The following is a 19,139-nucleotide window of genomic DNA, read 5'->3' on the forward strand; positions in this document are numbered from 1 at the left end:
TTGTTATCATGATAGAAATTATGATAATGAGAAACAACTCCTTTATAATTTTAATATAAATTGTTCTTGATAGTAGGATTATTGTGAATAGGACATCAATAATCCACATAGATTAATATATATAATAGTCTTTATTTAATGAAGATTAATAAATCTCATTTATTAAATTGCATATATAAATAATGTATATGTGAATGTCATCGTTGAACTGACTCAATTGAGATTTTCTAATTGTTAAATTTACCATAAACGGTCAATAGAAAATTCTCAAAGAGAAGTTTAACCGTTTTCTTTGACATGAGATTGTCAGAATAATTAACAGGTTATTTATTATGTTTTGATTCCGGACACCTAATGTTTTAAAGCGATTATTGAATGAATATTAAATACCTGTAGAATTAATGATTAATCAATAAAGAATCCATCAATTATTGGTAATGAGTTTGAGATCTATGAATAAAATTATATCATGGGCAGAAAAATTAAATGAAAGAAGGAATGAGTTTCTTAAGTTATTATAAGTTAACTCAAAAAAGAGTTTGACGGTAATGGTTGTTTCGATCTTATCACAAATTTGTTATCTTCCACATGCTATAAATATAACCATACTGGTTATCACTTTTCTTCTCATTCTCTCATAATACCAATTTCACCTATCAAATTTATCGATGAATAGAAGTTAGTCTCAATATGAATACATGTGAAATCTTCACATTATTGGGAAAAAAATTATGTTTAGAGACTCATCAATAGATACACATTTAATATATCATCTATTTAAATATAATTTAGATAAAAAATAGATCCCTTTTGTGCTCTGGTTGAAACACTTTTTTTTCCTTCAAGGATATTATATCAATTAATGTAAAGATTAGTACGTATTTGCTAGAACTAATTGATACAAAAAATTGTTGGCATAAATAATTTGATATTTAGGTGTCTTGATCAAGGTTTGAGATTCAATCTACGACTTAAATATGAATTGCAACTAGAGATATGTTTTATCCAAAAATGGATTAACTTAGTTGGAAAGAATTAGTTAAGAATCAAATAAGAAATCTCATATGCATTTGATTAAACTAAAACAAAAATGTTGCAATTGATTTATGATTTTAATCTCTTAATTTGAAAATCAATTATGAGTTACCCTAATTCAACAAAAGCGTATTTCCTTGTTACAACGCATGTTATGGAAATGTCAAAGCGTGAACGCTATGTTATGACATTGTTATGAGTGAAATAGAACCATAGTTTGGGTATAATGCGTTCCTTCGAAAATCCTACCCATTTTCATCCTATATGAACAGTCAGTCATATCTAGACTAATTGCTGCATAACAACCACTCAGCCACTTCCTAGAAAATCTGAGATGTTAAAATCACAGGAAAATAAGATGATTTTAAATTGTTGTACGTATACCACGTCTTTGTTTAATTAGTTAAGCGAAATACTAATTAAAAATATATTTCTATATTTATTAAAAATTTCATTAATAATCATAATTTTTGTCGATCTTAAAACATAATAATAAATCAAAAATCTCCCTAGTAGAAGTACGCGTTGACATATTATATCATTGTGTAGCTTCCCATATACAAGTGTTAGGTTCAGACATCAAATGTCAACGGTTTTTTTTTTGTTTTTTCGATACTAATGTCGACGTTTTCGTATCTTAAGTTTCTTCGTGCGTGTTCATTCCTTTTGTGCTACTTTCTTTCTATTCAAACAATAATTGACAATTTGGGGTAATCAAATTCAATCTAATTAACATAGAGATATGTATACGCACAACATTTCATATATATATACAACAGTTTGTAACATTATTTTTTATGTTTATCGAAAGTTTTGTTTATATATGAGACTCACTTTAAATCTTACGTAGAGAGAATTAAACATAGAAAATAACAATTTATAAATCTATAAAGGTCAAGGGTTATGTCCAATCCTAGAAATAAAAGGTATAGTCAAACATTTTCATAGACATGGAAAAAAAAAAAGATGAAACAAGAACATTCAAATTAGCAAGAAGAAGAAAGAGATACATTACCTTCGACTTGATCCTCATGGACGCTCTTATTTCTTAGGTTTCGACTCCTTCAAACTATCCCTAAAAGAAGTATTTAATACCTAGGGTTAAAAGGACCCAAACCCAACACTGAAAAATAGAGTACTTGACTGCACGTCTCTGTTGTCACGAAAATTATAGATAAAAATTTATCCTTAGACATTATTCTTATGTCGTTTTAATTTTTATAACTTAAGGTATGTTTAAAATACTGTACTTATTTCAACTTGTCTAGATATATAACTAATTTCCTCTATGTTCCGTTCATAATTCAATCAAAGTTTTCTCATGGAAAATCTTTGTCTAAGTTTTTCATAGACCCCAAGATAACCTTATTCACATTATTGGAGCTTAAGTTATGAATGCTTTAGTTTTTCTTGCTGTAGTTCATTCCACAAATAATCTTTCTTAATTAAACTCATAAAAACATAACTTAGTTCAGAAAAAAATTCCTAAACCACATAACTTAATAGAGTGTTAAAACGAGACTAAATTCACGGGCTAACATGACTCACTGCCAGTTCAAGCTGGATTGGATCACTAAAAGAAATAAAATATATTATTAACTTGAAAATTAAACCTGATCCGTCCAAGTTGAACCCCTAGTGGATTAGATTAATTCATCAATCAACCTAAAAATTTACACATTATCACAAGTCTATTTTATTATTTTAGTATTTTGTAATATTATTTTTAAACTTCAAAGTTTTAGACTTTAATTTTATTTATTTAGTATCTTGTTCAAAACTATTTTATTTTAGGCTAAGTTTGTCATTTTTCTAAATTTTTGTTATTATAATTCTAGCCTGTAATAATATGTATTGTTGTAGGTATAGTGTGTGAATAGTGGAAGATTTAAATTAACTAAAAAAGAATTTTTCTAATTTATTTGAATTTATTTTTCTAAAAATAATTTTTTGTTATTTTTTTTAAAATAACCTTTTCAATTTTAGGTGAATTGATAAATCAATCCATTTAACCTATTAACTCATGACGGATCAATTGGATCAATTCTTTCAAGACTCAATTTCAAGTGAGTCGGACTATAATGACTCATTTATAGAATGAGTTAAAATAGACTAGACCAATTCATTTTGATAGCTCTATAAATTAAGCAAATAACAATAGAATGAAACCTAAATCTAACACAAAATACATGCAAAACAAATATAAAACATGATGCAAAGAAGGACATATAATGTATTAGATGGTGAAGTACTCTCATGTCTATTCTTTAAGTATCTTAACTTTTTTCTTTTTCTCCTTTTTTATATTTTTTGAAAAATTAAATTAAATATATAAAATATAAGACTTACTAACTTACACTCGTTTGTTTTGTTTTACAAATAATGTCTTAGCAAACTACACCTTTTTAGTTTATATTACATTAAAAAATTAAAGTTATAAGTTGCTAAAATTATTTCTCTTTCTAAAAAAAATGAGTTAATATAGGTTAACAAATCATTATAGGATTTACTGACGTGTATTTTTTAAATAAAAATTATCTTAATACAACTATATATTTATAAATTTTGAATTAAGAAAGTCTAACTTAATTAATTAAATAAAATATGTGAATTATTGTAAATTTATCTGACATTATATTCAATTCATACCGATAAAAAAATCATTTTTGAAACCACCTGTTAAAGTATAATGATCTCATGAAAGTTATAATTTGTTAAAATAGTCATTCTAAAAATAATCATTCTTTTATCTAAATGATTTTATTTTAAAATATTTTCTTTCATAAATTTAAAAATAAAAATGCGAACTCGACAACTTACGTTTAATCAAATTAGTTATATTCTTTTCAGTAAACTTAATCTAACCCCACCGAGAATCGAAAGCTCAAAATATTCGTAGTCACTCGTTCCCAATCCCTTGTGCGTATACTATACGGTATTCTGCGGAAAACATCCTCCTCGTCCAAAAAAAAAAACAACAAGAAGCTTAATGCCTAAGTTTCTCTTGCGTGTTTTCTTGGAGAAGCTCACAAAAACGTGTCGGCGGATGCCACGTGGAAAAACATAATAAATGGTTGTGCTTTTCTGTGTCCGTGTCTATTTTTCATACTTTGAAGTCGACATCGAAACCAGATGATACTTATATTGTTCCAAATCGATTTATACAATTCAATGCAAATTGACAAAAACATCCCTCCAACCCAACGTCGAAACGTCAATGACTTTGGCAGCAAGTGTCTTCTACTGTACCATACCATAATCATATCTCTTGTTTGATGGAAAATAGTAATAAGATGCTAAAATCCGTGCCCCTAGCCTGGGCTAATTGAGATATACTAGCATAAACACGTTCAAAAGTATGTAAATGCAACAAATCGAGCATTTAAAGAGCAACTGATCCTAATTCAACGAGGGTTGCATGTCTCCCTCCACATGTGAAAATAAGTGGTAACACCATAAAATGAAACCACTTCGATCGTCTAGTTAGCAAAATGTAACAATTCCTTATTAATATTAAATGTTGTCTTTTTTAATCTTTTAATTATTGTGTTTAAGACCATGGTAAACAAAATTCTTTACGAAATTCTCTGAATATTGTAACATGTTCTGCGTGAAACTTTGAACATATTTTCGTTGTGTTCAGAGGACAATAGACGTGGAATAATTGCCTAAACATGGAATCTACGTGAAAAAGGCGAGTAACAGGAATATACTTACGAAAAGAAATTCAACTTCTCTCTTAAATTAAATTAAAATTAACTCATGCATTTCAACTTTTGAAAGAGTTAAATATGAATTTCTATGAAAGTTAACTAAATAAACAAATGTATTCCTCGGGTTACATTCTTGATCGGTTAGTATGTACATGTCTCTTCTGATGTGTATGAATTTTCACATATCTTTAACTGCACTCAAATTTGATGCTGCAGCTAATGAACTCCCAACACGCGCAAAACACATATACACTCTAGAGTGGTGAAACGTCTTAAGAAGAATCAGGTTGCCCCGTCTCCACTCTTTGCTACCACTACCTTTTCCTCCATCTTTTTAACTTGGGTTATATATAATGATTAATTATAATTGTGCTTTATCTTTCCTTTTGCTAGTAAAGTTTTAATATTAATCCATGTATAATAACGATACCCTTTTTAATTAATTACTTAATTAGGTCAGGTGCAATTAGTTGTTGTATCCGAAAAAAGTCTTCCTAAATAGCTAGGACGCACTTATTCCGTGGTAAAAGCGTATATACGAGAGCGTAGCCAAACGTGACCTCCAAGCAACCTTCCCTATATCTAGACCCACCCTTTATTTCTTACCTTTTTTTTTATATCCTCTCTCTCTCTCTCTCTCTCTGAACAAGACCCAGCCAGCCGTTAGGGAAATCAAGCACAGCTCAATCATTGAATCTTAGCATAAACACATACAGAAGAAGGAAAAGTGGCACCCTGGTACGATTAAATTCTCTCTCTTTCTGCAAATAGAGAAGTTGATTCAGAAGAAACGAGTCCCCAAAGAGACAAAGCTACTAGCTCTACCTTTCTTCACCCCTTTTCATCTCTATATTTTTATTTTTTTTTGTATTTTATTAGGGAGGAGCTGATATTGAAGGAGGGTTTGGAAGAAAAAGAATTTTGTTTTGAGATATATATACATATATGTGCAAGTGCATAGGAAATTAACACAAAAAGATGACATGGTGCAATGACTCTGATGAGGATAGGGTTATTGAATCAACGACGCCAACAATAACTATTACTCCTAACACTGATGGCATAAAGCTCACCGAAGAAATTAGAACCATAACATGCCCCTCGTGCGGCCATAACATTGAATTCAAAGATCAGGTACTTATTATATAAATATAGGTTTCTAAACCCCACATAGTTTTATATGTTTCCTTAACCTATACATGTTTGTGCTTTTCTCTTTTTTAAGTAGTTGCTTTTGTTTATATATGGGCCAATCTTTAATTAGTTTGTGTTGTACGTGCGAGGTGAAATATTAGGGTGGAATCCATGACTTGCCGGGGTTACCAGCTGGAGTGAAGTTTGACCCAAATGACCAAGAAATATTAGAACATTTGGAGGCAAAAGTGGCGTCTGATGCATGCAAGCTTCATCCCCTTATTGACGAGTTCATACCAACGCTTGAAGGCGAAAATGGGATCTGTTATACACACCCAGAAAAGCTACCAGGTGCTTCATGTTTTACTTAATTTATTTTATTTTAATTATTTTTTGTCTAATTAATTAGTATAGTTTCGTGTTTTAGAATACTTATTGCATATACACATCATTGAATTCTCATTTATTGGGAGACACGTCTTGATGTGCACGATACCGCATGCATGAAATTAATTGTTTTAGCAATGAAATGATTTTTTTTTTCTTTGAAAAGGATCTCTAATCATAAGGCGGTTCAAATTTGAAAATGACAGCAGAACATTTTATGCACTCTATAAAATGAGATCTCAAAAATTAACTTATGAGAAAATGTTTTTGGTTTAAAATTAAATTTTCTTCATATTTTTAGAGATACTAAAGATTTTAATATGAGCTAGAAATTCTAGCTAGTATGAGAAATTGGGGATAAATATAAACGGATAACCTGAAATAAAAAAAAATTACAAGTCTACACAATCATGCATTTCTTCATTCGTCGTTCTTGCAATTGTAACGTAGCAAAGAAAACTTTCCGTCCAGTACTCCTTGTATGTGTCATTCTTAATATATGTTCAAAGAAAGATGCACATGGGAGAAGCATGCAGCTCTTTTATATAACCAACTTCTTGTTCAACTATATATGTTGCAAGAAAGTTCTTAAGTTAGCAATGACTACCAAACTCATCAAAAGTGGCATCTTATCTTCCATTAGCCATGTAGCAAGAGAAATGTAATTGTCATCCCTTAATTTTCAGCAATATTTTTTTATATTTTATGTCATATTTCAACATGATACCAAATAGAGGATTGTCGTCGGCTAATTGTATCAACAAAAGAAAAATGAGGTTGCTGCCTTTTTACTCTTAATGGGGAGCTTTCTCAATTTCTTACTCGATTCAACTTTTACAAATATACATTCATTTTCTCTTATATTTCATTTGCATCACATTTTCTTTAATTTTATCTCTTTTTTTACTAACATATCATTTATTATATCTATTTTGTTCTCCTTACCTTTTCTTATATATATATATATATATATATATATATATATATATATATATATATATATATATATATATATATATATATATATATATATATATATATATATTAAATTTTTCCTACCGGATAATACCCACCTTTTTTATGAGATTCACTTCCCAAACATCATTCACAAATTAAAAAGGGTAACTTTTTCCTGGCATCCCTTGTGGGATGTGGAATTGGTGGAATGAAGAGAGATGTAGAGATCAAGAGAGAGAGAAATGAAAGATATGATAGCTAGATTATGCAATGCGAGAGATATGAGAAATTGTTCAATGAAACAATGCAGGTGTTAGCAAAGATGGACAGATCCGCCACTTCTTTCACAGGCCCTCAAAAGCATACACAACTGGAACGAGGAAAAGAAGAAAAGTTCACACTGATGATGAAGGAAGTGAAACAAGATGGCACAAAACGGGAAAAACTAGAGCAGTTTTTGCAGCAGCCGGTGGTGCAGTAAAAGGTTTTAAGAAAATACTAGTACTCTACACCAACTATGGAAGACAAAAGAAGCCTGAGAAAACTAATTGGGTGATGCATCAATACCATCTTGGCAGTACTGAAGAAGAGAAAGATGGAGAATTAGTTGTTTCAAAGGTCTTCTATCAGACACAACCTAGACAATGTGGCAATCCCATTATAATAAAGGATTCATACGAAAAAATGTTGAATGATGGAAGTGGCCAAGACAACATTAATATATCATTAATACCTAAAACTACTGCAACTCTTTTGGATTGCTACACTGCTCCTTACATAGATTATGATCACGTCCATGTGAGTCATAACAGGGAAAGTTCCTCACAACTAATTATTCCCAGCTCGGTTGTTCAAGTTGATGGCTCTTATATTCGCTTAACAATGGATGCAAAGAAAGCAAGATTTGAAAGTAACACTGGGAAGAGATTCTAGGCAGAGCAGCAATGACAAAGACTTGCATATAAATGTTCTCCATATTGTTTCCTTTACTAATTGATCAGTACGTAACATTATTTATATGTGGGATTAGAATGAAGGAATTTCAAGGGTTGGAAAAATAAGTTGGCTTCCTTATTAAGATCAATATGGTGCAGGCATGGTGGACTTAATTTCCCATAATTGACCCTGGTTGAAGTTGAGAGACAAGCAAGTTAGGTATATATATTTGCGGTACTGTAGTTTGATTTTAATTTTAGGGTACATGTATATTCGTAAAATGTGCTTATAGATATTACAATAGTAGCAGGGATATCGTTTATTGACTACTCTTCAGAACTATAGTCAGTCTATATACTGTATTTTGTCTAGAATTGAATTTTGCACCCCCTCAATCCTGAAAAAAATGCTGAGATGTTTCATTATTATTATATTATGCGTGTCAGCTACTTAATTTGCTGGGAAGTTTGTCCCTTGTAGTTTTCCCCCCTGTTTTCTTTGAAAGGTCGATTGTAAAATAAGGTGAAGACAGTAGATTTATCTTATTTATGGTTCTAAATTGCGGTTCCTTGTAGTTTTTCTCCCTCTTTCCAATTAGTGATGCGGATTGCAGCTACTATGACTTAAAATTATTATATGTTTGCCCACTTAATATAAAAAAAGAATTTTATAATTATTGATATATCTATTTTTTATATAAGATAACTTAACCTTTTATTTATTTTAGACTTAAATATATTTTTAATCCTTTAAATTTAAATAATTGGTTTTTAATCCTTAAAAATAAAACTTTATTAGTCCCTCAAATTTTTAAAAAGTTATTTTTAGTCCATTTATTTCTTTTGCGTTAATGATATCATAATTTGTGATAATTTTTTATCATTAGAATATTTTTTAATTTAATTTCTTTGAAACTAATTTATGATCATTAAATTCGTTAGAATATATAAAAATTATTGTAATTATTTTTATTTTTTAAACCCATCAAAATATGTGGAAAAAAATGGTCACCAATCCATGAGTAAAATATTTTGAGGATTTAAAATCATAAAAAATTACTTTTAAAAAAATTAAATTAAAAATATTTATTTTAACAGAAATTATGAAATCATAAATATAATTAACAAAAAGGGATTAAAAATAATTTTTCAAAACTTTAAAGTACTAATAAAAACAATTTTAATTTTGAAGGATAAAAAGATAATTATTTAAATTTAAAGGATTAAAAATATATTTAAGTGTTTATTTTAAGATTTGATATTTCCAACATCTCATATGATATACCCATTCAACTATTGACAATTGGGAGTTAGAATAGAAGATATTAAAATCAGAATCTTTATCTTTCCTTGACAAAAAAAGGGAATAGAAAGTTGTTAAGGTTTCGTCGCGGTTTTAATCTGATTTCATTACGTACAAATGCGATTGGAAAGCGCCTGCCTCAAGGATCATATCCATTATCGCTTATCCCCTACGTTACTACGTACGTGTACGTCTAACGAGAATAAATCAATCTATACAAATTAAATAATTACAAACTAAGGGGCAAAAGAAATCATTTCATTGCAGAAGTTCAAGGTTTTCTTAATGTTCTTCAAAAAACCAAAAAGTTTTCTTAATGAATTATATTACGTATACAATAAATTTTACGTAATATTTTTTGAAAGTATCATTATTTTAATTTATTTGTGTTTCTATCTATTTTTATTATGCAAATATAATTTCTCTTTCTTAATTTGAATGTTAATCCAAAAAACTTATTATAAGCATGTCCTCATCGCTTTTCTGACTGGATATACATTGTCAATTTAATATTACTTTTTTTCTTACATTAGTTTTTGGATTTAATAACTATACACTGTAGGAGAAAAAAAGTGTCAATTAAACAGAAAATACTATTAATATAATTTTTAAAATAATTATTATGAAAGTTAATAAATTTATAATAGTATGAAAATGAAATTATGATTAGATGAGAATGTGTAACTTTCTTACACTTAATAATGAGATATACGGATTACCTATAACATTGTCTCTGTTGGGATTCGGTCTACATAATGATACTTAAAAATCCTCTCATTATGCGTTATCATCTATTTTCTTTTATGAGTAAAGTTAGTTGATTATAAGTTGTAAACATGTATGAAAACTAACAGTGTCGGTAGTTACAATCTTAAATTCTTAATATGAATACTTTTCAACTTAGTTAAGACTTCCTAATCTGGCATAATGGTAGAAAGGAATGAAACTTGTTGACTGCGGTTCTTTTTTTAATATTGTAGTTTTGGCTAGACTCTTTGCAATTGCTACTTTGTGAGCTTGTCCAATGGAAGTTGCTTACTGTGAAGAGACCACGCACATAATTACCGCATGAAACAACACATACAAATGTAATTTAGGACAGGTACCATCCATTCATATGTTGGTACTGTGTCACGTAGACATGCAACCAAAAGTCTTTGCAAAAGGAGGCCCATCATATATACAATTTTATCTGTCGGTGACTGCTCACCTTTTTAATCCGTTCTTCAGGAACAAAAGGGATGCTCAACCAAAAGGCTAATCTAAATTATATGGTTCAAAACTAATTTAATATCCATTGTTAGTAGCACCAACTTACAAATAAACACCGAATACAACTATAGAAAACCTACTCAATACAACTAACTCGAGCGAGCATTAAATTTGATTTAACAAATAAAGATCAGGCCATCATCTCTTCTGCCAACCCGATGTCACTACTAGCAGGCCAACTAAACACATACAGTATAATAAAGCACTAAAACTGAAAAATCGAATTAACAAAAACACTTTTGGTCCAGATGCGAGCCACCATGGCATAAATGAAATTTGTATGGCCCACACCCATGTTAGAGGCCTCTACTGGTTGACATGATTACATGCTACGTTCTGGTATAAGTCTTTACAGAACTGCTATGCCTATGACTTCTGAAGAACACATTTCTCGTACAGAGCAATGATAGCTTTCTTGTTGGGATTCTTCAACTCAAGCAGCTGATCACCGTAGTTATGTTTTGTCAGCTCTTGCTTGAGCTTCTGATTGCAAACTTTTTATAGTCATCCTCGTTGGTTTGTTGACTATAGTCTTCTTCATCACCCTCAATGGAACCAACATCTTCCAGACGTGTAAACTTAAGTGGATTAGATGTACTCTTAGATCTCTTAGTTCCCCTTAAGATTGTAGGGCTCGAATATGTCCTGAACAGATTCTACACCTATATCATCATCTACCCTCAAACGCTTTCCACGAGAGGCAGTTTTTAGCTCACTGTCCAATATTGTTTCATTCAGTCGAAACTTGGTCAGCTCTTGATGTAGAGAATCAATTTTTGCTTGTGCAGACTGTAACTGGAGAGAGAGAGAGAGAGTCAGACCTGCTATTTGCCTAAGCACATGCTTCACGTTCTGTTTCCAAAAGTTGATCAAGAATCTGTGTGCTATTTCGCCTGTGTGTTCCATCTTCAAAAGTGAATCTATATCCTTCTCTCTCTGTTCCACCTTTTTCTCTGGAGTTGAAACCCTAACAAGTACATCTTTCTCTGAATCCCTCACTCTTTGCAATTCATCTTCCAAATTATCTTTCTCCCTCTCCAAATTTTCAATTTTCCTCTCAGCCCTCTCAATATGTGCCAGTCTCTCCATTGCAAGCCTCTGCATCTCGCTCTTCTCCTTCTGAGCCTAGTCGGCTTCAGCCCTAGCTTTGTCAGCTACTTCAGTACCCCAGCATTTTGACATCTTTCCTGAACTTCTTTAATCTCCTGTTGAATTACCATCACATCCTTCTCATATGACTGAGCCCTGGCATTTTCAATTTTCAATCTCTCAGTCAACTTTTTAATTTCAAGCCTCAGTGGTGATATCTCTGATTCATAATTTCTTATTTTTGACTCAGCAGCCTGCACACATTTCTAGCATCAGACATGGTATTTAAACCCAAAAGGTCAACATGTGTATAATAGACAATACAAAAAAATCAATTGCATTAGTATCCAAATTGACTTCAGGTATCAAAAGTGTTTCTCTGGTGTGCATTGTTGTTTAAATTAAGTGCTACTCAGTTAAAACACCAACCATGGCACTTCACAGAACCAAGTTAATAATTCCTAATACTCTCAACTCCAACCATTAGTTCGTTTTTTATTTCTTTTGGTGGGGGTGGAAGGGATAGGTCGGAGTATCAAACAAAAAACGTAATTCATTACAAACATGCACAAGATAAATCTTGTCTTACTGAGAGCCCATGAAGTGCTCTGTGGTACAAATAGTCCATCTGACTAACCATATGAAAAAGATATGAAGGTGGAAGTGAAAGCAAAAGAGTATATAAAAAAGTTCTCTTGAATTATCTTAGCAGCCATGAATCTTACCTTCAATTACAATTTCAAAGAAGTTGATAAACACTGCTCAACATACTCAATTTTGGCAGTTTTCTCCTTTATTTTATCTTCCTGAATAGATCAACAAGGAGAAATGAATAAGAACTCCATTCCCCATCCCATTCATCATATACAACATTAATAAGCTTATCTTTGTGTCACATTGAACTTTATGCAACACAATTCTAGGCAACCAGAGAGATTTGCAAAAGCGCAGAGCAGGAACATCAGAGAGCTTACCTTTTCAGCCAAAGTACCAGAAAACTCCTCTCTTAAAGCATCTTCCCTCAATTGTGTTTGCTTGTTTGTGTAATGCTGCACAATTGCTGCCTTCTCTAGAGCAGCTTTTGCTTCTCTAACAGCAATGTCATACTTCCGCTTCCGCTTCCACTCTTCGGCCTCCTCCTGAGCAGACTGAGATTGCTCCCTAGCTGCAGCCAACCTTGCTTCAGCAGCACCACTGCGTGACTTGAGGGCTGCTATTTCAGAACTAGCCTGGCCTTCCTCAGATTATGCCTTGATAAAACTTGTTCATATTTTCTTTTCCAATCCATGGATTCTTGCTTGGTAGAATCCAATGTTTTTGATAAGCTATAATATCTCTCATCCAGCAAGCGACAGCTAGCCCGCAGATCAGTTATGCGATTCATATATTCATCAGTTAGCTGCTTCTTATCATTGATGGCATCCTCATAGCGTTTAATATACTCAGACTTCTCACTTTCACTGGTTTCCAACTGCTTACTAAGCATGGCCATCTTATCTTCAATCAATTGATAATTAAACTGAGAGAACTCTTGTCAGATTCAACTTTATTTATCAGTCTCCAGGTCAGGTCTAGTGCTGGTCCTTCAAAACTAGTATCACCAACAAGTAAACTATTAAAAGTCAATTTTAAAAGAAAAGAAACAATTGAAAACAGTATCTGAAGACAAACCTTTGTTGTAAGAAGACAGCAAGTTTTTGCCACTTCCCTGGAGCTTGAATGGATTTTTCATATTCACATAAAAGAGCATCAAGAACCTGCACAAGATATACATAATCAAGTCAGTTTGTCATTTCAATAAAGCCACCCTACAAGCATCAATATTTGCAGCTAGCCGAAGAATTACCTTGGCAACATTATCTATCTTTGAATCGGAAGCATTACAAGCCGCCCTTAGCCTCTTTTCCATAGACTGTACGGCATTAGAGCATTGTAGATCAGCTTCTATATATGTCCAGAGTCAACAAATTAGAAGCATGACATACAATATTAGCCCACTCCCCAAACAGAAAAAAGGCACACCCATTAAAAATAACTAGTGTAAGAATTATAGTCAAGTTAAGTTAGTCAAAAGTCAAAAACAGAATTCATTTTAATAATTCTTTAAATTTCTAATAGAAGCAGTAAGCATCAAATGATGCTTGACAATAAGAAAAAAGGAAATAAATCTAAACGACTGTCACAGACTTACAAGAAAGTAGAAATCTAATTTGATTGGGTGATTCATTGACAGGAAAGGAGAGAATTCTCCTTGTAAGGGTTTCTTCTTCAAAACTGAGCCACTGCTTGGTTTCCAAATTCTACAGATTAAAATAAAAAAAGAAGGACTACTAAGAACGGGATTATATAGCCAAAATAAAACTTTATCCACCCTATATGATATATTCTATTTAGAACAGAAACCACACAAGCATCCTATGCAGCCCCAACCATATTTACTTCAAGGTTCTAATTGCAAAGTAGCAGAAACCCTGCCAGGCTCCCACTAAATCCTTCAAAATTAGTCCAATAAGGAGCAGCTGCAGCATGCTACAATTTTGCCAGGAGATGTGCCCAAGTAGCTTATGAGTTTAAAGAGATTAAAACTTCTCTAAATTAGAGAAGCTAAATTGTTTTCTCAACAAAACTAGAGAGTAGAGATCAAATATCCTGGTTATATATTATGAGTCAGTTTGTTTAAACTTAAAAAAAGTGATTCTAAAAAAAGTGACTTTTTAAGAGATAGGAGTTGCTTCTTAAAAAAAGCAATTTTCTGCTAAAGTAGTTTAGACAAACACATCAAAAAAACAGAAAAGGCTTATTTTATTTTTTTAAAAAAGTGCTTTAAGAAAAAAAGAAGCTTAAACATGCCCAATATGCTGCCTACAGAAGACAGATGAATTTTTTAGCATTATAAGAAAATGATAACAGGGGTGTACAGTCCAAAATAATGGGGAAAAATTTGTTACCCAACCCCTAGCCCCCTTCCCCCCACACACAAAAAAGACACCTTAATAAGATTCAAGACAGTAGAAATAAAGATGAGACAAATTAGCTATATTTACAGGACTAGTAGGTGGTTGAACTGTTGGAGTTGTAGGAATAAGGGTAGCTTAAATAGTTAGAAGGTGTAGAGGACGATTCACTAAACGCTCAAAATCAAATAATAGAAGTAAAAGCACACTCAATTATGCCTAAATATAGGCTTCCATAAGCTTCCCCAACCTGGTTGTAAATGAACTTGCTAGACAAAAGGACAGTTAATGAGAATATCTGGGTGCTGTAAGTTTCCCTGTACATTGAAAAAAAAGAAAAAGAGGAAAAGGACATTACAACGGTTGGAAATGGGCTAGCACATACACACAAGAAACTAAATACAGAAAGTAGTATGGTATTACTACAGTAGTTAGCTTCAATATCCAAAATCCAAGGTGATTAGAACACCAAACAGACATAAAATAGAAGAAAGCATATGTATATCACTTAGAGAACCCAAGCTAACCATTTGATCATAAGCATCTATTCCTTCACTGTCTAATACATGACAACTGGCAATTAGTATACTATTTGGCTTGTTAATTAGAAAGTTGGTTGGCGTGCCAACTGTAACTGACATGTCAGATTGTGTAATAGAGTAAGTTAATCTCTCAGATTTACAAATAAGAACATTATATGATATATGGACAACTTTTCAGATTAATAAGATCAAACACTTTTCATTCTCAAATTCTCTCCAATATTTTCTTCTACTTTCTAACACTTTCTCTCCGTTACTAGCTAGTTTCTTTCGTTGCATTTCACTCTAATAAACATATCCAAGAGGGGGGGAGGGGAAAGCAATGCCAGAAGAAAAGTCATATGTCATACCGATTAAAAAAAAACACACTAAAATGGTTTGACAAGAGGTTTCTTTCCTTGATCTTATGTCATTCATGACAGTAACAGGCAGAATAGCAGCATAAACTCCAAACCAATTGTATAAAAACCATCACTATTCTTCACTTTATCCTCAATGTCAAAGAGCTTAACTGACATGAAAAAACAGTTCCCAACTTTTTCTCTTCCACACCATAATAGGCTACAACAATAGGCAATAACAATCTACAAAGCACAGACACATCCACTACGCACTGCATTTCATTAGGTAGACAAAAACGCTCCCCAATCTAAAAAAAAAAAAGTGATTAACTTAAAATTACATCTCTGAATCACTATCCATGAGTTAAAAACTGTAGCCAATAAACGTATTCAGTGCCTCGAACAGCACGGAACGCCCTTCCACAATCCTAATGTACAATACTACAATGCCTATGACTAAAATAAAAGTTATTAAACCCTAAACTCCAAAGAAAGAATCATGCATTGACTTCAATTGAAAATTCAGCTGATTCAGAATGAAACTCTTGCCCTGGCGAGCACGGCCGCACACAGAGACCACGCCAACGAGTTCCTTGACGAGCTGGAGCGTGGCGACGGCTTCGGGGTCCATGCGGAACCGTTCATTCTCGTCGCAATAGACAAGGCGAATTGGACTCGCCGGATCAATCACCGGCGACGAAGAAGGCGTCGCCTACAGTGAGGCATCGGCGCTGTTGTCCCTTCGTCGATTGAAATTGAAATACTTTATCATCTTCTTCTAGTTCTTCTGGTTCCCTATCTTGTGTTGAGAACCGGGGAAACAAGAACAGAGACAGTTTAAACTTGCGGAGGGAAACTTTGAAATGACCACGTTGGCCCTGTACTGTTCTGATGGTTCCTTTAAGGTGTTATCCCCGCTAGGACCGCAAAGTCATTTTACCTTAACGATCTAATTAATCACACAAACTTATAGTAAGGACTAGGGACAAAAGACAGTACAAAAAGGATGTATACAAAAGAACTGAAAAAATAATGACTAGAACTTGAGACAATGATTTGTAAATACTTTAAAATCAGCAAAGTTTCTTCTCTTTTTTTTCGTACTATTTTTTCACTTATTTTTCTTCTGCTAATTTTTTGCTTTTTCTTTTGCTATTTTCTACTTTTCTTTTTTTCACTTTTTAAATAAGAAGATAGACAACAAAAACTTAAAAATAAAGAAGATCAACAAACAATAAAAAAGGACAAAAGAAGACAAAGGAAACAACATGCAAGAATAAAACTAAATAAGGAGATAACCTAATTTTAGGACAAAAGCTCTCATAACAAAATGATGTGAACTCAAGAAAATTTAGAACCTTTGAATTCACGAACACTTGAATTGCATTCATCCTAAGTCATAAAAGTTCTAAAAAGAACCAATGAGAAAAACTCCCAAAAATATGAATCGTTCAAAATATTTGCTTCATCCAACTTGGTGTTGGATACAGTGAGTTTTTGCCTTTGTATAATATAAGTGCTGACCTAGGTAATTACTAGCACTAAATGCCTATGTAATAGCACAATTACTAGGCAAATCAAAATGCTCACTTTAATTTGTTTGTTTATGCAACAATTGAATACATTTATTATCCCCAATCTAAAAAGACTCTTATTGAACCAAAGTAAATGAAAAGACAACATATTCAACTCTGAATTCATCAAAATACATTAATTGACCATAAAAGCACTCCTTCAGTCCAAAATAACATAATTGAGCACAATTTTAACTAGTACATGTATAGTCAATAACCCAAGGACCTCAATTTGAGTGATTTTGGCCCAAAACTCCTCTAATAGCTCCATCTTTATCCCAAATTAGTGTAAGCATGTGTTTAAGCTCAAATTCAAATTGAACAGGATTATGATTGGGCCAAATGTCTTGAATAAATCCATTTTAATGCTTCCATGAATCTTTGTTCCTGTTCTTGTAATAGATTCATTTGGAATTTGCAAAAGGATGTGCTTTCATCCCTTGATTCTCATCATCACTCACGGTTGCTACAATAAAACAAGAAAGTCACAATAGAGAGCAAACAAAGAAGGTATGAAAACCCTTTTTGCCTCATTGGAAAACCTTCTCTTGCACTATAACCCTTATAATTACACTGCAATTCATCACTGCCATATGCGTAGCCTCATAAGATGTGCTTGCCCTCGTAGGAAATCCGTTGTCGGTGTGCATGCATGAGAGATCATCGTCCCCATGCTTGTGTTCCCAAAGACCATTTTTTCTTGATCTTTTTTTTTTTCACAACTTGTGGCGAAAATTGGGTTACATCTCAAAACTCAATGTTACACTTGCCTTCATGTTTGAGGAAAACCTTGTCATATGTCACTATCACGATCATGCACGAAAAAAAAAACAATTATAAAATAAAGAGAGAATTATAATAAGTTATTTTCTTGTATTTTTTTCAAAAAATTTCATAATTAGTATTTTTTTTAAACATATGCTTTGATTTTTTTTTAAGCTAAAAGAACTTTACTCAATACAAAATAAGGCTTGAATGTGTCAAAAACAAGCCATAATAATATTTACATAAGATATATATATTTTCTAACTCTGTTAAATAGTTGTCTTTATATTAAATTACTCTTTTCTTTTTTCCTTTTAATCAAAAGGAGGCATGATTTAACATCACAATAGGGACAGAAATTTTAACTAGGTTGACACCTCTATCCCTATTGATGATGTTCTTCACATGCCAATTATTTATATTTTTAGACTTTTACCATTTTAAACAAAGGCTGTTCCACCAAAAAGAAAACAAATACAAAAAGTGAATAAAAAAATCGTCATTGATTCAAAAGAGAGGAATAGTTCGTTGTACACAATTTTTTGGAAACATTGATTTCATCATAAACTTAAAATTAGCTAATGCAATCTATTAATTGACATTTTTTTTATTGAAAAAGGTGGAGTCAAACTCTACTATTAAACATAAGCTGTTTAACCAATTTTACTAGAATCCCTTAATAATTCACGTATCCTTTCCTAATTTACATATTGTTAATTTTTCTCCAATTTTCGTAGTTCTCTGAAAAAGAAATTCGTTCATATATAATGGCCATATACATTTCTAATTAACTATAAATTTTTGGTTAAAAATAATAGTGTTTTAAAGTGATTTTTCCCAATCGTACAGTAGTTAGAAAAACCAAATATCACCCTTCCCTGCCACCGGAAATAAAAATAGAAAACAAAAAAGAAGGGATCTTCTATGTACCTGTTTCTAACAACTACACCGTGAAACTCACCTCACCATTCCAAACTGAGAGAGGAGACGTTTTCCAAGCGATTTAGATCAAAGATGAACTTGTTGTCCTCATCAATTAATTGAAACATATTGCATCCCAAAAATTATTAAAAGAAAGAGAAAAAAAAAACATTATTTCTAATTTCACAATACATTTACACAAGAATGCTAGCCACAT

The 19,139-nt window shown here is 31.9% G+C and overlaps 1 protein-coding gene and 1 pseudogene across 1 annotated transcript; one reads left to right on the forward strand and one right to left on the reverse strand.

The window, feature by feature from the left end:
* Positions 1-5,333: 5,333 nt before the first annotated feature.
* LOC100809389 (NAC domain-containing protein 73) lies at positions 5,334-8,721 on the forward strand. The gene is made up of 4 exons (XM_003545960.4): positions 5,334-5,486; positions 5,628-5,882; positions 6,044-6,233; positions 7,537-8,721. Exons 2-4 carry the CDS (start codon positions 5,727-5,729, stop codon positions 8,157-8,159), a joined length of 969 nt encoding a protein of 322 aa, XP_003546008.1. The 5' UTR covers positions 5,334-5,486; positions 5,628-5,726; the 3' UTR covers positions 8,160-8,721.
* A 1,985-nt stretch (positions 8,722-10,706) lies between these two features.
* On the reverse strand, positions 10,707-16,293 carry LOC100776442 (chromosome partition protein Smc-like; annotated as a pseudogene).
* Positions 16,294-19,139: the final 2,846 nt, after the last annotated feature.

The sequence above is a fragment of the Glycine max genome, chromosome 15 (assembly GCF_000004515.6).
Source record: "Glycine max cultivar Williams 82 chromosome 15, Glycine_max_v4.0, whole genome shotgun sequence".
NCBI lineage: Eukaryota > Viridiplantae > Streptophyta > Magnoliopsida > Fabales > Fabaceae > Glycine > Glycine max.

Excerpts from the sequence above, each read along its gene's own strand:
- LOC100809389 (XM_003545960.4), top strand. The coding sequence starts at position 5,727 with ATGACATGGTGCAATGACTCTGATGAGGATAGGGTTATTGAATCAACG. Across the intron at positions 5,883-6,043 it reads ACATTGAATTCAAAGATCAG|GGTGGAATCCATGACTTGCC; the intron begins GTACTTATTATA and ends GTGAAATATTAG. Across the intron at positions 6,234-7,536 it reads ACACCCAGAAAAGCTACCAG|GTGTTAGCAAAGATGGACAG; the intron begins GTGCTTCATGTT and ends GAAACAATGCAG.